Source organism: Scyliorhinus canicula, chromosome 17, assembly GCF_902713615.1.
Source record: "Scyliorhinus canicula chromosome 17, sScyCan1.1, whole genome shotgun sequence".
NCBI classification, from domain to species: Eukaryota; Metazoa; Chordata; class Chondrichthyes; order Carcharhiniformes; family Scyliorhinidae; genus Scyliorhinus; species Scyliorhinus canicula.
In genome coordinates this window covers 88,733,242-88,752,771 of record NC_052162.1, presented here as the reverse complement: position 1 = coordinate 88,752,771, position 19,530 = coordinate 88,733,242, and the positions used below count along the sequence as shown (strand labels likewise).

Here is a 19,530-nt window from a genome sequence, read left to right as displayed (position 1 = left end):
ATACACAGATTAAACTAACCATTTGATAAATAATGGTAAAATTCACATATGCTTCACATTTCACGTTATGCACTTCCTCACATAATCATCTATACTTCAATGAGACATAGATTAGAACCTCTTGTTATATTACCCTTTGTGGTAATATATTGTATTTTTGTCTTTTCTTCCAGAATGATCTGATGTGTTGTTGACAAAGAATCCACCAATCAAAAGATTGAAACAAAACTAATTTATCTGTAAAACTATTGATTAAATGAAGTTTGCACACTCAACTGAGCTACAGTTAATAATTAAGTAATATTGAATCTGTCTCGTAGTACTCAATAATCTAAATAAGCACGAACTACACTATGATCTATCTTCGTGTTAACTCTGTCTAATCTAATCTCCTAATTGCTGTCACCATGCTTTCTCCTTCAGCTGCTCCTTACACTATACCCAGAATTCCCTCAGGGTCTGATTTATACAAAGAGAAGTGGTAACGCCCTCTAGTGTTTGAATTACACAGAGATATAATAATTAACCCTTCACTAACCTGACTATATACATATCATTACATCTCCCTTTTATTAAACAATATATATGAATTTAACATGTAGTGAAAAATCAATAACAAAAAAGTTCAACAGGTACGATTCACAAATTGAGTTTGTCCAGCTTCCTTCTTTTCCTGGTTGACCTTCTTAAACCATGAAGAGGTGACTCAGAAGTTTTTAATGTCCTCTTGTGAATCTTCACCAACAGGGCTGATCGTGGCGTTGAAACTACTTTCACTGGGCGCTTCCGGTGGCGCCCTCGAGGAGACAGGTCGCAGGTCGGATCGCTCCCGCCCGCGATTGGCAAGCGGACCTTTTTTAACGGACTTTTTGGGGACCTGGCAGCCTGAAACGGTGGAGGAGCTGATAGGGAAGAGGCTTCCTTTCCGGGGTATGGGCAGCTGGACTAGAAGTGGTCGAGTGGAGTGGCAAGGATCGAAGCGGGAGCAGCGGGGACCCCAGACCGGGCGGCCAAGCATGGCGGACGGCGGGGACCGGAGGCTCACTGGCCAAGGGAGGAACAGATGGAGTTCTTCAAGAACTGCTTCGCCGAGCTGAGGAGGGACACGCTGGACCGAATGAGAGCGGTGATGGACCGAATGGTCGAGACACAGGCGGTCTAAGGGAAGGCGCTCAGGGAGGTCGAGGCAAAGCTCTCCAGCCAGGCGGGCACGGTAACGGAGCTGGAGCACGAGGTGGAGGAGCTGAACGCCCATCAGAGGAGGATGCAAGAGCAGCTTGAAGAGCTGGGGAACAGAGCCAGGAGGCAGAATTTAAGGATCATTGGCCTCCCAGAGGGCTGCGAGGGGTCGGATGTGGGCACATACATGATGGGTATGCTTGAGGCGCTGATGTGACCGGAGGCCTTCCCTCAACCCCTGGAGTTGGATGGGGCACATAGAGCCCCCGCAAGGAAGCCCAGGATGGGCGACCGACCAAGGGCCTTGGTGGTCCGCTTTCACCGGCTTACTGACAGGGAACGTGTGCTGCGATGGGACAAGGCGGAGAGGAGCAGCAGATGGGAGAACTGCGAGGTGCGCATTTACCAGAACTTGGGAACAGAGCTGGCCAAGAGGCGTGCAGGATTCATCAAGGTAAAGGCAGCCCTCTACAAAAAGGAGGTGAGGTTTGGAATGCTGTATCCTGCAAAGCTCTGGGTTACGTTTGAGGAACTCCACTACTATTTTGAGACACCAGAACAGGTTTGGACCTTTATTAAAGATAAGAAACTGGACTTGAACTAATGGGCACTTGGTTCTTTCAGTGCTGTACAGTGGCGGCGGTCTGTTAACCTAATTTGCTCTGATTAGGTGTGGACTTTTATTAAAAGAAGAAGCTGGAGTTGAACTAAAGGACTACGGGCTCTCAGAGCTTTTGTGTGGCGGCAGTTTGTTAAACTATCCTGTACTGTAATGTTTTATCCAAGATTGTTTTCATCCTGGACAGAGAGTGGGGGCTGGAGGGCGCACTGTTTAGGGTATTTTGGGGGGATTGCAACAAAGGGGGGGGGTGGGAGAGAGGGGCCCTGAAAAGGGGGCCCTGCACTTGGTACCTTTTGGCGGGAGATCGGGGCCTCTGATAGGGGGATTGGCTAGGGGCTGGTTACGGGACTTGAAAGGGCACGGTGGGATACAATTAGGTTAATGGGTCCCTGGTGTGTGGGGGGAGGGCCCGAGCGCTCGGACGGGAGACAGGCAAGGGCAGGGGTCAGCGTAGCTAACGTAGGTCAGGGGGCACCAGGGAGAGTTGGAGGTGGGGCGGGGCGGGCTAGGGCCAAGCGCAGGGCTGATCTGGCAGATCAGGCCTCGGGGGGCAGGGGAGGTCGGGGGGGGGGGGGGGGGGGGGGGGGTTTAGTTGAACACGTGTGGCATGGGCAAACAGAGCTGGTAGGGGAAGTGCCTTTTTAACATGTTTATTCTTTCCCACTGTTCGTTTTCACTATGTTAAGGCTCTTTGCACAGGGCCATTTTTCTCTCTGTAACTGGTACAAATTTGTGTTAAATAAAAAACTCAAAAAAAAAAGGAAAGGAACTACTTTCACTGAGTTGTAGATCTGGAAAGATGTTGTTATGCTGTTTGAGTTTCAAAAGTGCTCATTGATTATGTCGAACAATTGATCATTCATCTGTATGAATGACACAGGAGCGTGGTGCTGCTTGACAAATAACCTTTGCAGGGGCAGACTATCCTCCATCAGGTACTTTGATCCTGACTTGATCTCCTGGAAGCAGTGTTTCCTGTGTCATTGCATGTTGATTGTTTATCTCGATTTGCATCTTTTTTATTACCGGTAGATGATCTGGATCAGGTAGTGTAATGGACGGTAGAATAGTCCTTAACTCCCTGTTCATCAACAATTGTGCTGGTGATCAACCCGTGGCAAGTGGGGTTGCTCTGTAGTTGAGTAAAGCAAGATTCATGTCAGCATGAGAAGCAAAAGCTTTGTAAAGATGTTGCTTCAAGATCTGAACTCCTTTTTCAACTATCCCATTTGATTGAGGATAGTGCGGACTTGATGCGATTTAAGCAAAGTTATATTCTCTGGAGAATTTAGCCCATTCGTGGCTATCAAAATTGTCCATTGTCAGACACTGCAGTGTTTGGAATACCATGGGCGCAATTCTCCGCACTCACGACGGTGCGGAGAATAGCGGGGTTCGTAAATTTTACGGCCACGCTAGTCTGACGCCATCCCGCTATTCTCCCCCCCCATGCCGGACTCCCGACACGAATTGCTGCCGCCGTTTCTTTACGGCCAGCAGCGATTCTCAGCTGTCCGATGGGCCGAGTTCCCAGCCCTTTACGGCTGTTTTTACGAACGGCAAACACACCTGGTCTGGCCGTTCGTAAAAACGGCCGTAAAGTCCCGATTTTGAAAACCATGGCACCGATTGGCACGGCAGTACCACGGCCGTGCCAAGGGTGCCATGGGCCCGCGATCGGTGTCCACCGATCGCGGGCAGCGGGTCCGATTCCCGCGCACTCTTTGTCCTTCCGCCGCCCCGCTGTATCACTTCGCGGGGCGGCTGAGGGGCATCCCGGCCCGGGCATGCGCGGGTTTCGCGCAAATGCGCGATGACGTCATCCGCGCATGCGCGGGTTGGAGTCTTCCAATCTGCGCATGCGCGGCTGACGTCATGTGACGCGTCAGCCGGCGCAAACTCTGGCAAGCGGGCTTAACGAAATTCGTTAAGCCCGCGATGCCGGAGTTCACGGCCGCGGCATACTAGCCCCGACCGGGGATCAGAATCGGTTCCCGGTCGGGGAGGGGGAGGCTGGCGTCAAACCCGCCCGGATTTGACGCCAGCCTTACGATTTCTCCCTGTCTGGGAGAATCGCGCCCCATATCTGGCAAAAATTTCCCTTGTAGCTTTTATATCAGATCTGGAAATTAGATCAGACAACTTGATGACTTCAGGATAATTCGAAAAGTAACACATAATCATGACCATAGCAATGAAACAAATCAATTCCTACTTTCGACCATGGAAATGTCTCCAATGCATGCGGTAGAAGTTTCTCTTTGCATTGTGCAGGTTGAAATTTTTGACATAGAACATAGAACATATAGTGCAGAAGGAGGTCCATTCAAGTATCATATCAGTGATGTCTCGGTTGATACCTGGCCAATACACAGCTTGTCTTGCTCTTCTCTTGCATTTTTCAATGCCAAGGTGACCTTGAAGTATCTGGTTCAGAATCATGGGTCGGAGAGACAAAGATATTACTATCTGACCAAGTTGAAGTAACAATCCATCCACAACTGTCCGTTCTGCTTTGTATATTCCTAAACTTGGAACAATGCCCTTTTGGCCAACCATTGTTTAGATGGTCTATGCCTCTTTGAAACATTGAATCCTCCTTGGTTTCTTCAGGGTTGAGGTTCAGTTTTACATCCGATGCAGGAAGAGTTTCAGCTCGAAGCTGCACTTGAGCTTCTATGTGCTGTATAAATTCAGGAGGTTGCTCCTCTGAATTAATAGAACGTGGTAACGCATTAGCAATTAGCAACTCCTTGCCTGGAGTATATAAGTCTGAAGGGTAGCTACGAAGCTTTATCAAGATTCGCTGTAACCTTGGTGTCATATCCTTTAGATCCTTCTGTATGGTATGGACAAGTGACCTATGGTCAGTTTCAACCGTAACCATAATCATCAAAACCCATGTCAGTAAACCCAAGCATTCCATCTCTATTTGTGCATACCGTTGTTCAGTCGGTGTCGTTGCCCTGGAAGCATAGGCAACTGGTAACCATCTTTCTGTAACAGAATTCTGGATGAGATTTCTGAGAGCAGTAGTTCTGGATGAGAGGTTGGGAATGAACTTTCCTCAAAAGTTCACAACACCCAAAAATCTTAAAACGGCCTTTTTGTCCTCTGGGACTTTCATTTGTTGTATAGCAGCAATCTTGTCGTTGTCAGGACGCACACCACGTTCTGAAATCTGGTCGCCAAGGAACTTCAGAGTCGAGATGCCAAAACTACATTTGGTTCTGTTCAGTTTCAAACCAAATTTATGTACTCTTTGAAATGCTTGCAACGATGCCGGCGTTGGACTGGGGTGGGCACAGTAAGAAGTCTTACAACACCAGGTTAAAGTCCAACAGGTTTGTTTGGTCACCTGATGAAGAAGCTAGGCTCCAAAAGCTAGTGATTCCAAACAAACTTGTTGGACTTTAACCTGGTGTTGTAAGACTTTTTACAGAGCCCTCCAATTCCAGGTTTCTTTTCTCCTGCACTCGCTGCTCCTCCCACACTCGCTGATCCTCCAATCACAGGTTTGCTCCCTCCCGAACTTGCTCCTCCAATCATACGTTCTGTGAGGTGCAACAAAAGTGGGAGAGAGGGAAACTGTGATTGGAGGAGTAGCTCCTCACGGATCCTGACTCCTTCACATAGGGGCAACTTTTTACTGTTTTGCCAGCGCCGTCATTTATTTACCATGGGCTTTTTAGGTGTCTCGGGGGTGGATTTACTGACCAACTTCCGGGCGGCCCGATGCCGGAGCGGTTCGCGTCGCTGTTGGCGCCGATATGGGCCGACCCGCCAATTGCGGGAGAATCCTGCCCCTAATCTGGCATAATTGTTTTTTTCCCAGCCCTATTGTTCATACAAAGAATTACAATTCCTTTTACCATTTAAGAAGTCAATAGCAGGTTTGCCAAAATACGGAAACATAAATTATTCAGTGTTCATTGCGTGTCATAATATTCAATTAAAGTGCCTACAGTTGAAATTTAATGGTACTCTACTCAGTAATTTCAAGTCATATTGTGGCTGTGGCAGATTTATATTGAAATGGAAAAATCGGAGAATTCACTTCCAGCATTTAATGCTCGGTGCAATGTTAATCACTGTCAACAATGCACAGATTGGAGTCTGGGAACTCCATGAATTATCCATTCCTTATAAGTTAGTCATGATCGTGAGTGTCAGCAAGCACCAGCACAGAGCCCCAGTCCATACATAAGAGTCGACAGGCTGGATTTTATGAGCTCTCAAAGGTCTGGCTGGGAGGCAATAGGAGAGAAGGGCCTATAAAATGGCGAGTGAAGGGGGAGTGGAGTGGCCGTCATATTCCCAGTGCCACACGATTTTACCAGTGAGGGAAGAGGTATAGGATAACCCTCCTGACCAAAGGTCAATTAAGCCACCTATATAGTCAATTAAGGGCCTCTTCACATCACCGCTGGCATTTTCCATTCAATACTGGCAGTCTCTCAATAAGCTGAGTGAGGGGCGGTGGTGGGAGGGGCGGGCAGGGGGCATTCCCTTATTCATGCACTGCAGCCCTGGAGTGGCAATGGCTGTTCCCTTGGCAGTCCATCACGCAAAACAGCCTCCCATCCATTGACTCTGTCTATATGTCCCGCTGCCTCGGAAAGGCAACCAGCATAATTCAGGACCCCACGCACCCCGAACATATGCTCTTCCACCTTCTTCCGTCAGGAAAGAGGTACAAAAGTTTGAGGTCCAACCAACTCAAGAACAGCTTCTTCCCTGCTGCCATCAGACTTTTGAATGGACCTACCTTGTATGAAGTTGATCTTTTCTCTACACTCTAGCTATGACTGTAACATTATATTTTGTAGTCTCTCCTTCCTTCCCTTTGTACGGTGTGCATTGTCTGTACAGAATACAAGTAACAATACTTTTCACAGTATACTAACACACGTGACAATAATAAATCAAATTGAATATCAAACCCCTGCCCTCACCAACATCAACCACTTGTGTGATTTCAGGCAGGGGTGGGGGGGTGCAAGTGCAGCAACTAATCACCATCACAACTGCAGACAGCTGACGCAGTGGAGTCCTGCCGGAATTGAAATTGGGAACTACTTGCTCCATTGCTCAGTACTACGTCATGACCTCGCCCCACCCCAACCCCCAAGAGGCTTTCTGTGGCCATTTTCAGCAATAAAAACTGCATTTTAGCACACAACTGTCAAAGCCATCAATCTGAATGGCAAACACACTTATGGATTGTTAGGGAATCCCATTGGTCTTTGATGCATGTCAGAAATTCAGGCATCTGAATGCTCACTGAATCAGCGGTCCGCAAATTACATGCAGCAACCTGCCAGGCTGTCTATATTGGTTCCCGGGAGACAAAGCTTCCTCAGTCAGACGATCACCCTTAAAATATCAGCTCTCGGGTATGTGTTGCCTAATGTAAGTGATGTCTGATGGACGGGCATCAGTGACGCAAGGCAGCTGGGAGTCAGACAAAAACATTTAGGACATGAGATTGCGCTATTAGATATGTCTCTCCCAATTAAAAAGGATAATTTCCTTCAAACAGCTATTTTAATCCAGGGAAATACTAGCCCGTTTCATCTCTGTGCTGGGCTCCTCAACACATCAAAGTACCATTCGTTAACAGCTGTGTAATCCCCACAGCGACCATGGATTCACACACCAGCTCACAGTATTAATCAGCGAAAGATGTAGCCATGGCAATGGAGTTCACCGCTCAGAAAGAGTCACTGATTTGTGACTTGTCTATTCACTGCAGACTTCTGGAATCCTCCATGCATAAAATTACTCAGCAGTCTCTTTTTACTATGTCCAGACTGTCACAGATTCTCTCACCTCGACAATGGAATGTAAATGTATGGAAGAGGTTTCTGCTCATTGTCTTCCATCATTGTTCTCCCCAAAGAAAAGTCAATGCAGAAGACAAAAATAGCCGTTGTTGGCAGGACAGAAGGCAGGTTGGCATTTGCTTTCACACAATCTCTGTGTGAGCAAAGGTTTAGACTCGGAAAGTTTAATGGGTTTTGTTCTCTTTACAGATGCCCGTATATCTGCTGGCTGTGTCTGCTGAAAGTCATTTCTGACTTGCAGAATGTTCAATTTCATTTTAGATCTCGCATAGATTCCTCACAGCTATTCGGAGATTTGTTGATTGATAACAATAGGGATGTTTACTTCATGTGAGTGATAGCTGATGGACAGCGACTAAACACGCTAAATTCCATTTTTATTGAATAGTAGTCTGGGATTTTTCTGTTTGCTTTGATCGTTGAATTCTATGAAATTATTTGTGAAAACTGTAAATGACTGGCCTGAATTTTACATACAACCCTGTATCTATGTGTTTAGTTTTAGTCCCTTACTGCTGTAATGCCAGGAATGCATAACAGGATGATATTTTTAAAAATGTATTTCTTCACGGAATGTGGGCATTGTTGGCTGGGCCAGCATTTACTGCCCATCCCTAATTGCCCTTGGGGAGGTGGTATGAGCCGGCTTCTTGAACTGCTGGAGACCATGTGGTGTAGGTACACCCACAGGGCTGTTAGTGAGGGAGTTCCAGGATTTTCACCCAGCGACAGTGAAAGAATGGCGCTGTTTTTCCAAGTCAGGATGGTGTGTGGCTGGGACAGGAACCTGCAGGTGGTGGTGCTCCCATGCATCTGGATGCAAGAATGATGTTTCCTCTAGCTGGGGTGGTCCAGAGCCCACCGTCTCAGGATATGGGGTAGGTTATTGAGAACTGAGATGAGGAGAAACCTCTTCACTCAGAGGGCGGTGAACCTGTGGAATTCTCTACCACAGAAGGAGGCCAAGTCACTGAATATATTTAAGATGCAAACAGACAGAATTCTAGACTCCAAAGGCGGTTGGGGAGAGCACTGGAGAATGATGTTGAGATAGAGGATCAGCCATGATCATGTTGAATGACAAAGCAGGCTTGAAGGGCCAAATGACCTACTCCTGTTCCTATTTCCTATGTTTCTATGTTTTATCTGCTGCCTTGTCCTTCTTGGAAAGTGCTGCCAAAGGAATGTGTAACACCATATTGATGTCATACCAGTTGGGGTTACGTATCTGTGGGTAGGATTTCTGCAAACTCTCTAAATCTCCAAGCTATAACTTTGGCAGAAGGCTGGAAGAATGGGAAAACAAGATACCAGGGGAAATCCCTGTGGAAAAAGATACCACCTGAGACTAAGCAGGAGTGGATGGGGACAGTGAGAAAGTTAGACACAAGGGGTGGGATTCTCCGCCCCGCCGCGCGACATTTCTGCCCCGACCGGCCGGCGCAATTCTCCGTTACGCCGGTTGGTCAATGGGGTTTCCCATTGTGGGGCAGCCCCACGCCGTCGGGAAACCCCCAGGCGCCGGCATAACGGAGAATCATGCCAGCGGAGAATCCCAGCCAAGAGTTCCCTTGCCTTGACTTGAGATTTCACAGAACTGGGGCGTTGTCCTGAGGCTTGGTGACACTGTGGTGGTAAGAGGGGTGGTGTGTTTTGGCAACCTGGCCAGATCCTTTGATTACCTGGCGGGTAACTTGAATTTTGAATGGTTATTTGACAAAACTGGCAAATTCTTGCTAACTGTCATCAGAGATGGCAGGGGCATTAAAAAAAAAAATATTTTTATTCCCCTCCTTTTTCACATTTTCATCAAATACACACCCAACACCAAAGAAACAATAATAACAAATACAATGGCAATCTCCTGACCAACAACCCCTTTATCCTACTAAACCCCAAACAACCCCCAACATCTTAAATACAGAACAAGTAAGAAGAATCTACAGAATACATAATCACCAATAATCTATACATTCCAAACACCCCAATCCTCTCTAATGTCCGATGTCATCCAGTTCTTGAAAGTGCATGATAAACAAAGCCCATTAATTGTAGAACCCTTCCATCCTTCTCCTCAACTCAAGCTTCACCTTCCCGAGTTTTAAAAACTCCAGCAGATCCTCCCGCCACGCTGAGGCACAGGCTAAAGAAGCTGAATTTCACCCCAACAGGAGCCGCTGTTGGGCTATCAGCGAGGCAAAGACATCTGCCTCCGCACCCGCCTCCAACACCGGCTGGTCCAACATGGCTCCCCGAATATGATTTCTTAGGGGCCCTGGTTCGAGCCTCACGTGGACCGCCCTTTAGGTAATCCTGAAGACCTACCTAAATACCACTCCAGTTTTGGACAGGACCAGAAGATATGAATGGGATTTGTGGGGCTCCTCCCACAGCATTCACATACATCCTCCACCCCCTCAAAGAGCCGGCTCATCCTCGTCCTCGTGTGGTGCGCCTTATACACCACCTTCAACTGTAATAGCCCAACCTTGCTCACGAGGTTGAGGCATTCACCCTCCAGAGCACCTCACACCACAACCTCTCCTCCATGCCCTCCCCCAACTCTTCCACTTTGCCTTAATCCCCTCCAATGATACCTTCCTCTCCCAGAATCATCCCATAGATCACCGACACCGTCCCCCTCTCCATTCCCCCTGCCGTCAATAACTCCCCTAGCAATGAGGAGGCCGAAGCTATTGGGAAGCTCTGAACCTCCTTCCTGGCAAAATCTCGGACTTGCATATATCTAAACATCTCCCCTTGCCCCAACACATATCTCACCCCCAGCCTCACAAACCGGCCCCCCAGAAACAGATCCTTTAATACCCTAACTCCCCTCTCCTCCCATCTCCGGAAACTCCCTTCCCACTTCCCTGGCTCAAAACTATTTTTTCCCCTTAATCGGCATCTCCCTTGATCCGTCCCCAACTTAAAGGCTGCCTCAACTGCCTCTAGATCTGCAAAGTCGCCACCACCACCGGACTCCCCGAATATTTTCCCGGGGCCATCGGAAGTGGAGCTGTTGCTAACGCCGTCAGCCCCGACTCCCTGTACAGACTCTCCTCCATTCTAACCAACTGTGAATCCCACCCCCCTCTGACCCAGCGCCTCACCTTTTCATCATTCGCCGCCTGGTAATAAGGTAGTAATACAGGAGACCCAACCTCCCTGACTGCCGTCCTCTCTGCAGAAGCACCTTCCTAACCCTAGCCACCTTTTCCCTGCCCTCCCCCAGATAAAAGAGGTAATCATTCTCTCCACTTCCTTGAAAAATACCTTTGGTAAAAAGATCGGCAGGCACTGAAAAATAAATAAAAACCACGGCAACGCATTCATTTTAATAGCCTGGTGCAACACATTCATTTTAATAGCCAGAGGAAGCCCCTCTCACCTTACCAAGTCCGCTTTCACCCGCCCCACCAGACGAGTAAGATTATACCTACAGAGCGCCCCACAATCCTGTGCCACCTGTACCCCCAAGTATCTAAAGTGGGTCCCCGCCCTACGGAATGGCAGCTCGACCCCGGCCGGGACACCAGAAAATATTCACTTTTGGAGTTAAGCCTGACATCGGGCATTATCATAGTGAATGATGAAGCAGGCTTGAAGGCTATATGGTCTACTCCCACTCCTATTTCAATGTTCTAACCTTGTCAAGACAACGATTTTGGTGCCATATGTCTGTTGTTACAGATTTAGATTTAGTGCAAAAAGCCCAGTGATATGGTAAGTTCAAAGCTTTCTTGATTTCATTTCAATATCTATATGACAAGGGTGTTCTTGAATACGATGTTGATACATTTTAATTTCACAGGCCCCTTTATCTTGAAAAAAATTGGCAAGACCACGCTCAAATTATGGACTTTGCCTGAAAAGTCACATCCACTGCAAAACAGATTAACTTTACCCAAATTGATCCCTTTTAAGACCATTAACATTTATCATGAAAATAAGCCACCGTCCTACACCTGGGAATGGGGCCAAAATCAGGGAGAGAGGCAAAAATATCCAAGGTATACGGTTTCTCAGGATTAAAGTATGCAAGTGTACTTGAAATATCTCAAAAGAGGCATGATAGATAAGCATTCAGTCACAGGTCTGAAGGGATTTGAATGAAAAATAGCGAAGAAACGTGAAGTGTGATGTAGCAATTAACCACATTTTTCAGCTGTGAGACAGCAGTACATTATTAAATTGAAAGTATACTGCATTGTTGGATAATGATTCCATGCATAACTATTAACATCTTTGGATTACAAGAACTGCCTCTCCTCAGATTCTCAACATTCATTCCAAACAGTAAAATACTTGGGCTGAATACCAGATTATAAACTGGCACTAAGTACAATAACCTATTTCCAACCTTAAAAGTCGGTTGATAGTATAGAACTTGATTATCATTGAATAAAGAGACATGCTGTCAAAGCTTTTTGTCTTGCATTTATGAGGACAGTTTGCAAGAATGCCAATAGCAAAAGAAACAAGGATTTATGCTGCATGAGAAGAGAGAGCTGACTGGTTGGCAAGTAGACTGTGATTGGTAGAGGTGTTGTCATGAAGAACGCACAAGGGAACAGTTAACTGCCAAGCTTTGTTCAAATTCAAACCAGACAGGGTGACAGATTGGCTAAGTCGTTGCCATACGGAATGAACCAGGGAATGACTGTCTTCCAAGCTTTTGTTTAGTTGAAAAAGGTGCAATGCGTGGGTATGCTCTGCCTGGCTGTAAAGCACAAGGCTCATGTGGGAACATATGTAGTCTTGAGCATGCATAAATGAGCCACATTCTGAGCCTGACTGATAATTTTAAATTGGTTTTCAGTGTAATTCTTAGCACAATCAGGATTGCTCAGCATGTGTTGTCCAATCGCGGTATCACATCCAATCACAACATGTATCTTTTTTTCCCAATTTTCAATATTAGGGTAGAAACAAAATTGAGTTTATATATCCCAAATTTTAAAAGACATTATTAAGATGCAAAAGAAAACAAAAATAGCTACAATCATGGAGCTTTCAGTGATCAAGGACTGTATTTAATCCATATAGATTTATTACTTATTAAAATTCTTTTAAAACATTTTATATACCTCGACTGTCTAGAGGATCTGCTGATCCTTTAACTGAATGGCATGCCAGCTGGGTATAAAGGATAATAAGAATGTGATACATTGTTTGGAGGAAGATCATGTGTAGATCAAGTTTGGGAGAATGATAAAATCCATTCTCTGAAATGAATCAGTTGGATTTTCAAAAGAACCTGGCAAAATTTCACGGTTGAGATATTTATATTTTGGCATGCGGGTACCATCAGGCCTGGCATTGTTAAGCCAAGGATGTCAGATTGAAACAATCAAATGGCATCAAAGCAGAAAGACCCATCTGCAGGATTCTCCATTGGCAGGACCCTCTGCTTCGCTACCAATGCACCCACACCCGAGGGTTTCCGACGGCATGGGATTACCACAAGGGGAAACCCCATTGACCGGCCGCCGGAATGGAGGATCCCGCTGCCGGCAGGAGCGCACCACACTGGAAAACTAGCGGGACGGAGAATCCCGCCCCATGCCTTTAATCCAACTTTGCATTTCATTATCCATAGGGGATGAAGCTGATGTGGAGAAGCTGCAGTGATGGGACTAGTCCATCACTTGACATTTATAGATGTGGGTGTACAAATTTTGATCAAAACTCTAATCTAGTAGTGGAAGATAAATGCCCTGTGTCACCTTTGCCCTTTGGAAGATAAAAGCAGGAGAAGTCACAGCCTTTTAATTTAGAAGATTAATTTAGGTTGGCACAGTGGTTAGCACTGTTACCTCACAGCGCCAAGCATCGAGGTTCAGTTCCGGCCTGGGGTGACTGTCAGCGTGGATTTTTCACATTCTACTCGAGTCCGTGTGGGTTTCCCCCGGGTGCTCCGATCTCCTCACACAGTCCAAAGATTGCCCTTTAATGTCAAGGTCAGGTTATGGGGTTATGGGGTGGATGGGGCAGTGGACCTGTGTAGACTGCTCCTTCGGACGGCCGGACCAGTCTCGTTGTGCCGAATGGCCTCCTTGCCACTATACGAATTTGATGATTCTATGATAAGATTTGAGCAGTATGAAGAGCTTTTAGTGAAGTTTGAAGAATATGGAAGTACAGAAGTTTGCAATTCAGACTGCTTCGTGATTCAATAGCTAGCTTCACACTAACCAAAGGATAAGTATATAGTATGACTTCATGATCAGAGGTCACAGTGGGGAATTAATCCTGCACGAATGCATCTCATGGAACTCACTTACGTCTACTATTTCCCCAGACGCAATCCCAAAGTGGTGTTTCCCACTAAGAATGCCTGGTTATGGAATCACTCCATTGGTCCAACAGGACAAATAAATAGGAACATAGGAATTAGGAAAAGTAGGCAATTTAATCCTTCGAGCTTCTCTGCCATTAAATCAGATCATGGCTGATCTCTTCCTGGTCTCAAAGCCACCTCCCCATCTGTTAGCCATATCCCTTTAACCTGTGTTTTTAATCAAAAATATATCTACCTCTTTCAAGTACTAGGGGACATAGGTTTTAAAGTGTCTGGGGAAAAGTTTAGAACAGATGTGCAAGGCAAGTTTTTTACACAGAGGGTAGTAAATATATGGAACGCGCTGCCTGGGGAGGTGGTGGGAGCAGGTACGATAGCGGCATTTAAGGCGCATCGAGTCAAATATATGAATAGGGTGGGAATGGAAGGGTACGGACTCCGTAAGTGCATACGGTTTTAATTCAGGCAGGTACCATGGTCAGCGCAGACTTGGAGGGCTGAAGGGCCTGTTCCTGTGCTGTATTGTTCTTTGTTCTCTTTCTTGAAAACATTTAATGCCTCAAATTCCACGGCACTATGGGGCAGCAAGTTCCACATGCAAGGTGCTATGTAGAAATCGAGAAAAGTCTGCAAAAGAACTAGATATTGCAGACTACTCATCTAGTAGATGAACTGGTGCCAACAAAGTTGAACTGTTCCGATATTGCAGTAAAACTATCCCTTGATCAAAGTGGTTCTGTGTCATTATGCTAATATTGTGGGAGAACAAAAGAGAACAAAGAACAAAGATAAACTACAGCACAGGAACAGGCCCTTTGGCCCTCCAAGCCTGCGCCGATCCAGATCCTCTATCTAAAACTGTCGCCTATCTTCTAAGGATCTGTATCCCTCTGCTCCCTGCCCATTCATGTATCTGTCTAGATACATCTTAAATGACACTATCGTACCTGCCTCTACCACCTCCACCTCCGCCGGCAATGCGTTCCAGGCACCCACCACCCTCTGCGTAAAGAACTTTCCATGCATATCTCACTTAAACGTTTTCCCTCTCACCTTGAACTCGTGACCCCTAGTAATTGAGTCCTCCACTCTGGGAAAAAGCTTCTTGCTATCCACCCTGTCTCTACCTCTCATGATTTTGTCGACCTCAATGAGGTCCCCCCTCAACCTCCGTCTTTCTAATGAAAATAATCCTAATCTACTCAACCTCTCTTCATAGCTAGCGCCCTCCATACCAGGCAACATCCTGGTAAACCTCCTCTGTACCTTCTCCAAAGCATCCATATCCTTTTGGTAATGTGGCGACCAGAACTATACGCAGTATTCCAAATGTGGCCGAACCAAAGTCTTATACAACTGTAACATGACCTGCCAACTCCTGTACTCAATACCCCGTCCGATGAATGCATGGCGTATGCCTTCTTAACCACTCTATCGGCCTGCGTTGCCACCTTCAGGGTACAATGGACCTGAACACCCAGATCTCTCTGCACATCAATTTTCCACAGGGCTTTTTCATTTACCGTATAGTTCACTCTTGAATTGGATCTTCCAAAATGCATCACCTCGCATTTGCCCGGATTGAACTCCATTTGCCATTTCTCCGCCCAACTCGCCAATCTATCTGTATTCTGCTGTATTCTCTGGCAGTCCCCTTCACTACCTGCTACTCCACCAATCTTGGTGTCATCTGCAAACTTGCTAATCAGACCACCTGTACCTTCCTCCAGATCATTTATGTATATCACAAACAACAGGGGGTCCCAGCACGGATCCCTGTGGAACACCACTGGTCACAGTTCTCCATTTTGAGAAACTCCCTTCCACTACTACTCTCTGTCTCCTGTTGCCCAGCCAGTTCTTTATCCATCTAGCTAGTACACCCTGGACCCCATGAGACTTCACTTTCTCCATCAGCCTACCATGGGGAACCTTATCAAATGCCTTACTGAAGTCCATGTATATGACATCTACAGCCCTTCCCTCATCAATCAACTTTGTCACTTCCTCAAAGAATTCTATTAAGTTGGTGAGACATGACCTTCCCTGCACAAAACCATGTTGCCCATCACTGATAAGCCCATTTTCTTCCAAATGTGAATAGATCCTATCCCTCAGTATCTTTTACAGCAGCTTCCCTACCACTGACGTCTTAAACAAGGGGACAACATTAGCAATTCTCCAGTCCTCCGGTACCTCACCCGTGTTCAAGGATGCTGCAAAGATATCTGTTAAAGCCCCAGCTATTTTCTCTCTCACTTCCCTCAGTAACCTAGGATAGATCCCATCCGGACTGGGGACTTGTCCACTTTAATGCCTTTTAGAATACCCAACACATCCTCCCTCCTTATACCAACTTGACCTAGAGTAATCAAACATCTATCCCTAACCTCACCATCCGTCATGTCCCTCTCCTTGGTGAATACCAATGCAAAGTACTCGTTAAGAATCTCACCCATTTTCTCTGACTCCATGCATAACTTTCCTCCTTTGTCCTTGAGTGGGCCAACCCTTTCTCTAGTTACCCTCTTGCTCCTTATATATTAGATTAGAATTAGAACAGTACAGCACAGAACAGGCCCTTCGGCCCTCGATGTTGTGCCGAGCAATGATCACCCTACTTAAACCCACGTAACCCGTATACCCGTAACCCAACAATCCCCCCATTAACCTTACACTACGGGCAATTTAGTCTGGCCAATCCACCTAACCCGCACATCTTTGGACTGTGGGAGGAAACCGGAGCACCCGGAGGAAACCCATGCACACACAGGGAGGACGTGCAGACTCCACACAGACAGTGACCCAGCCGGGAATCGAACCTGGGACCCTGGAGCTGTGAAGCATTGATGCTAACCACCATGCTACCGTGAGGCCCCAAATGAATGAACGGCTTTTGGATTTCCCTTAACCCTGTTTGCTAAAGATATTTCATGACCCCTTTTAGCCCTCTTCATTCCTCGTTTCAGATTGGTCCTACATTCCCGATGTTCTTCCAAAGGGTTGAACAAGCAGCACCTAAATTGCTGCTTGTTACTTGAACTTTGCTAGGCATAGAATTCAATCCTCAAAACTAGCCAGAAACTATTGTTGCGCACTACTGAGGTGAAATGAGCACACCTTCATGCGGTCTGTGTGTTTAAATCCCACATTATACAATGGAAGCAGGCATCAGGATAAATATGCTGATTATCTACTTTTAGCCGACACAGTAGACTGGGTGCCTCTTTGCCAAAATTCACACAACCATCTGTTGTTCCCATTCCACCTTAAAACATGTTTTTCCATCAATGCTCCAAAATGACACTCCCTGTCCTATTTGTGCACTATTTCTTACAATAATTTGCTAGGTTTGTGCTCAAAAACTATCCATCCCTAATTTCAAGATATTTCCTTCTCAACTTATTTAATAAAGTTAGAATTGGACACATAGACCATGCACTGGCTGACCTATTGATATAACCAGAGGGCAGGGCCTTCAATTGAAGGGGAGATAAATTCAAAACAAACCTGGGGAGACAATATTTCAGTGAGAGAATGGTCACTCTATGGAACAAGTTCCCTTGGGTGACTCTCCAGATGCCACTCTTTTTGATTCATTTAGATTCGTTTGATTCTTTCAGAATATAATATTTTGAAGGTAAACGCAGGATCAAATGAAAGTGTGACTAAAAAAGATGTCTGCCGGCTGGGGCAACAAAAGTTACCACCTTCTTGACCATTTCCACGCGGGCAGGGCAGGGAGCAGGTCCTGAGACACACTCATTCCTATGAAGAAAGCTGTTGTGGTCACAATGAAAGCACATCCCAGGTAGATCTTTTTAACTTTTCATGGAGGCGGCCAGGACTTTAACAGCTGTCGGGTTTTGTAGGTGGGAAGTATGGACTGGAGGTGTGATTAGTTTCAAAGATAAGTGCATGGTTTTGCCTCCTTCCCAGTTAATCATTAAATGCTGTAATATGACTTTATCTGTGTTCACTGAGCTGAGTTATGCCAGTGCTTTGTTTAGAAGATGTAACGACCCCTCAAGCAATGTGTTTGCCAGGTTGTTATTTCAATCAGCTGGGAAGCTGACAAGTAAAACATCAGTATTGTAAATATGGAAAAGTCTTCAACTGAGTTTTAAAAATCATCTAAGAGATATAAAATTGGAGTTTCAAACTATTGAAAGTACAGCCTAGTATGATAACCACGCATGAAGGTTTAATCATTTCCCAATGGTTTTATATGTTCAGTCTTGAGATCTATTGAGTTAGCAATTATGAAGTCTGCTTGTTTACTCAGGAGTTTTATGATCTTTCGGCTGCAATCCAACTGCCCACTAGTTTTACAAGTGCATGACATTTGAAGAGTCTATTCCGTTACTCGGCGAGTTTTATGGGCTATTCAATTACTTCCTATTTTTCTCACTCATTATAGTAGATTTTGTGAATTTGGATCATAAAATAGATGATGGGTGAGGCTGTTGAGGGTGAAGAGTGGGTGAGGGAAAGGGCTGAGGGTGGTGAACAGTGGTGTTCAAAATACTATGTTTGAAGAGTCGGTGATTGCCTCGGTAGCACCAGGCCGAAGCTTTTTGGTAACAGAGACCGACTTTTTAACCTGCCCACTCTGGATTAGGTTTGCGTCCACTCCTATCTCCAGGCGAGTTACCCCTGGAAAGATCCTGCCTGCTGACAGTCTCAACATGGAAGTGGGAATTGTGACAGTGGAATTATATCTATCTCCTGATTCCCACGCCTAACATGAAAATTCGGCCCACAGCATATAAATAACTTGCAAAGGATATGGAATAAGTACAAAATTCTTGGGAGGGGAGAGGTGATTTTAGACCTATGCTTTCCAAAGTTCTTCTTCTGAAAGGTTTTCTCACAACATGTCTGGTTCTGTTGTGGACTGATTGTTGGAGAATGATTGCTTTGATAAGTCAAGAAGTTCATCATTGCTGTATAGTGTGTCTCTGAAGATGGTAGCAGGCAAAGCAGACTAACCATAGTCTTTTTTACGACTAACAATTCCGATGTAACAAGGTCCCTCCTGGGGAGGTCTCAAGATAATTGAGTGAGTGGAAAATTGCAGTGCTTCATATTATATCTGCTATGGAAGGATGCCAACAAAATTGTAAAAGGAAGAGCAACCCTCCTCAACCTCAAAAGAATTCCGAATTACAATTCAAGGGCAAGGAAAATTCAGTTACTAAACAAACCCCTTTTTGAAGTTTAAACTACTTACCACAGTTTGATGGTTGACTTGAATCACTTCATCCCCTGCATGAATCTTCTTGCACTGGTCTGCAGGAGACTGTGTGCAGAGAAAGGAATCATATCAGAGACCTGAGAGTATAACTTAGCTGAAAAGACACTGTGGGTGCTCTCCTCATTAAGACTTGAGGAATAAGAGTGAAGTTCTGAAGAACAAAGAAATAGATTTAAAATGTTATGAACGGAGCTTTGACATGCTTAATGAGTGAGTCTTAAAGTGCAATGTTATTATACTATTACACGTACATTTAGAAAGCTACCTTTGAAAAGTAACCTAACAACTATTCAGGCCCCATCACGTTATGCTACATAACTTC

At 45.6% G+C, this 19,530-nt stretch overlaps 1 protein-coding gene across 6 annotated transcripts in view; it reads right to left on the bottom strand.

Annotated features, from left to right (window-relative positions):
• Positions 1–19,530, bottom strand: part of si:ch211-26b3.4 (connector enhancer of kinase suppressor of ras 2) — an 824,630-nt gene that overhangs the window by 351,812 nt on the left and 453,288 nt on the right. For 5 of the 6 annotated variants that reach the window (XR_005457712.1, XR_005457711.1, XM_038775303.1 and 2 more), the window contains exon 8: positions 19,185–19,253. The exons of the other annotated variant lie outside the window; for it this stretch is intronic. Coding sequence is in view for 3 of the 5 variants with exons in the window: in XM_038775303.1 (XP_038631231.1) it covers positions 19,185–19,253 (69 nt within the window). In the remaining 2 variants the exon portion in view is untranslated. The remainder of the gene's footprint in view (positions 1–19,184; positions 19,254–19,530) is intronic. 6 annotated transcript variants of the gene reach the window in all.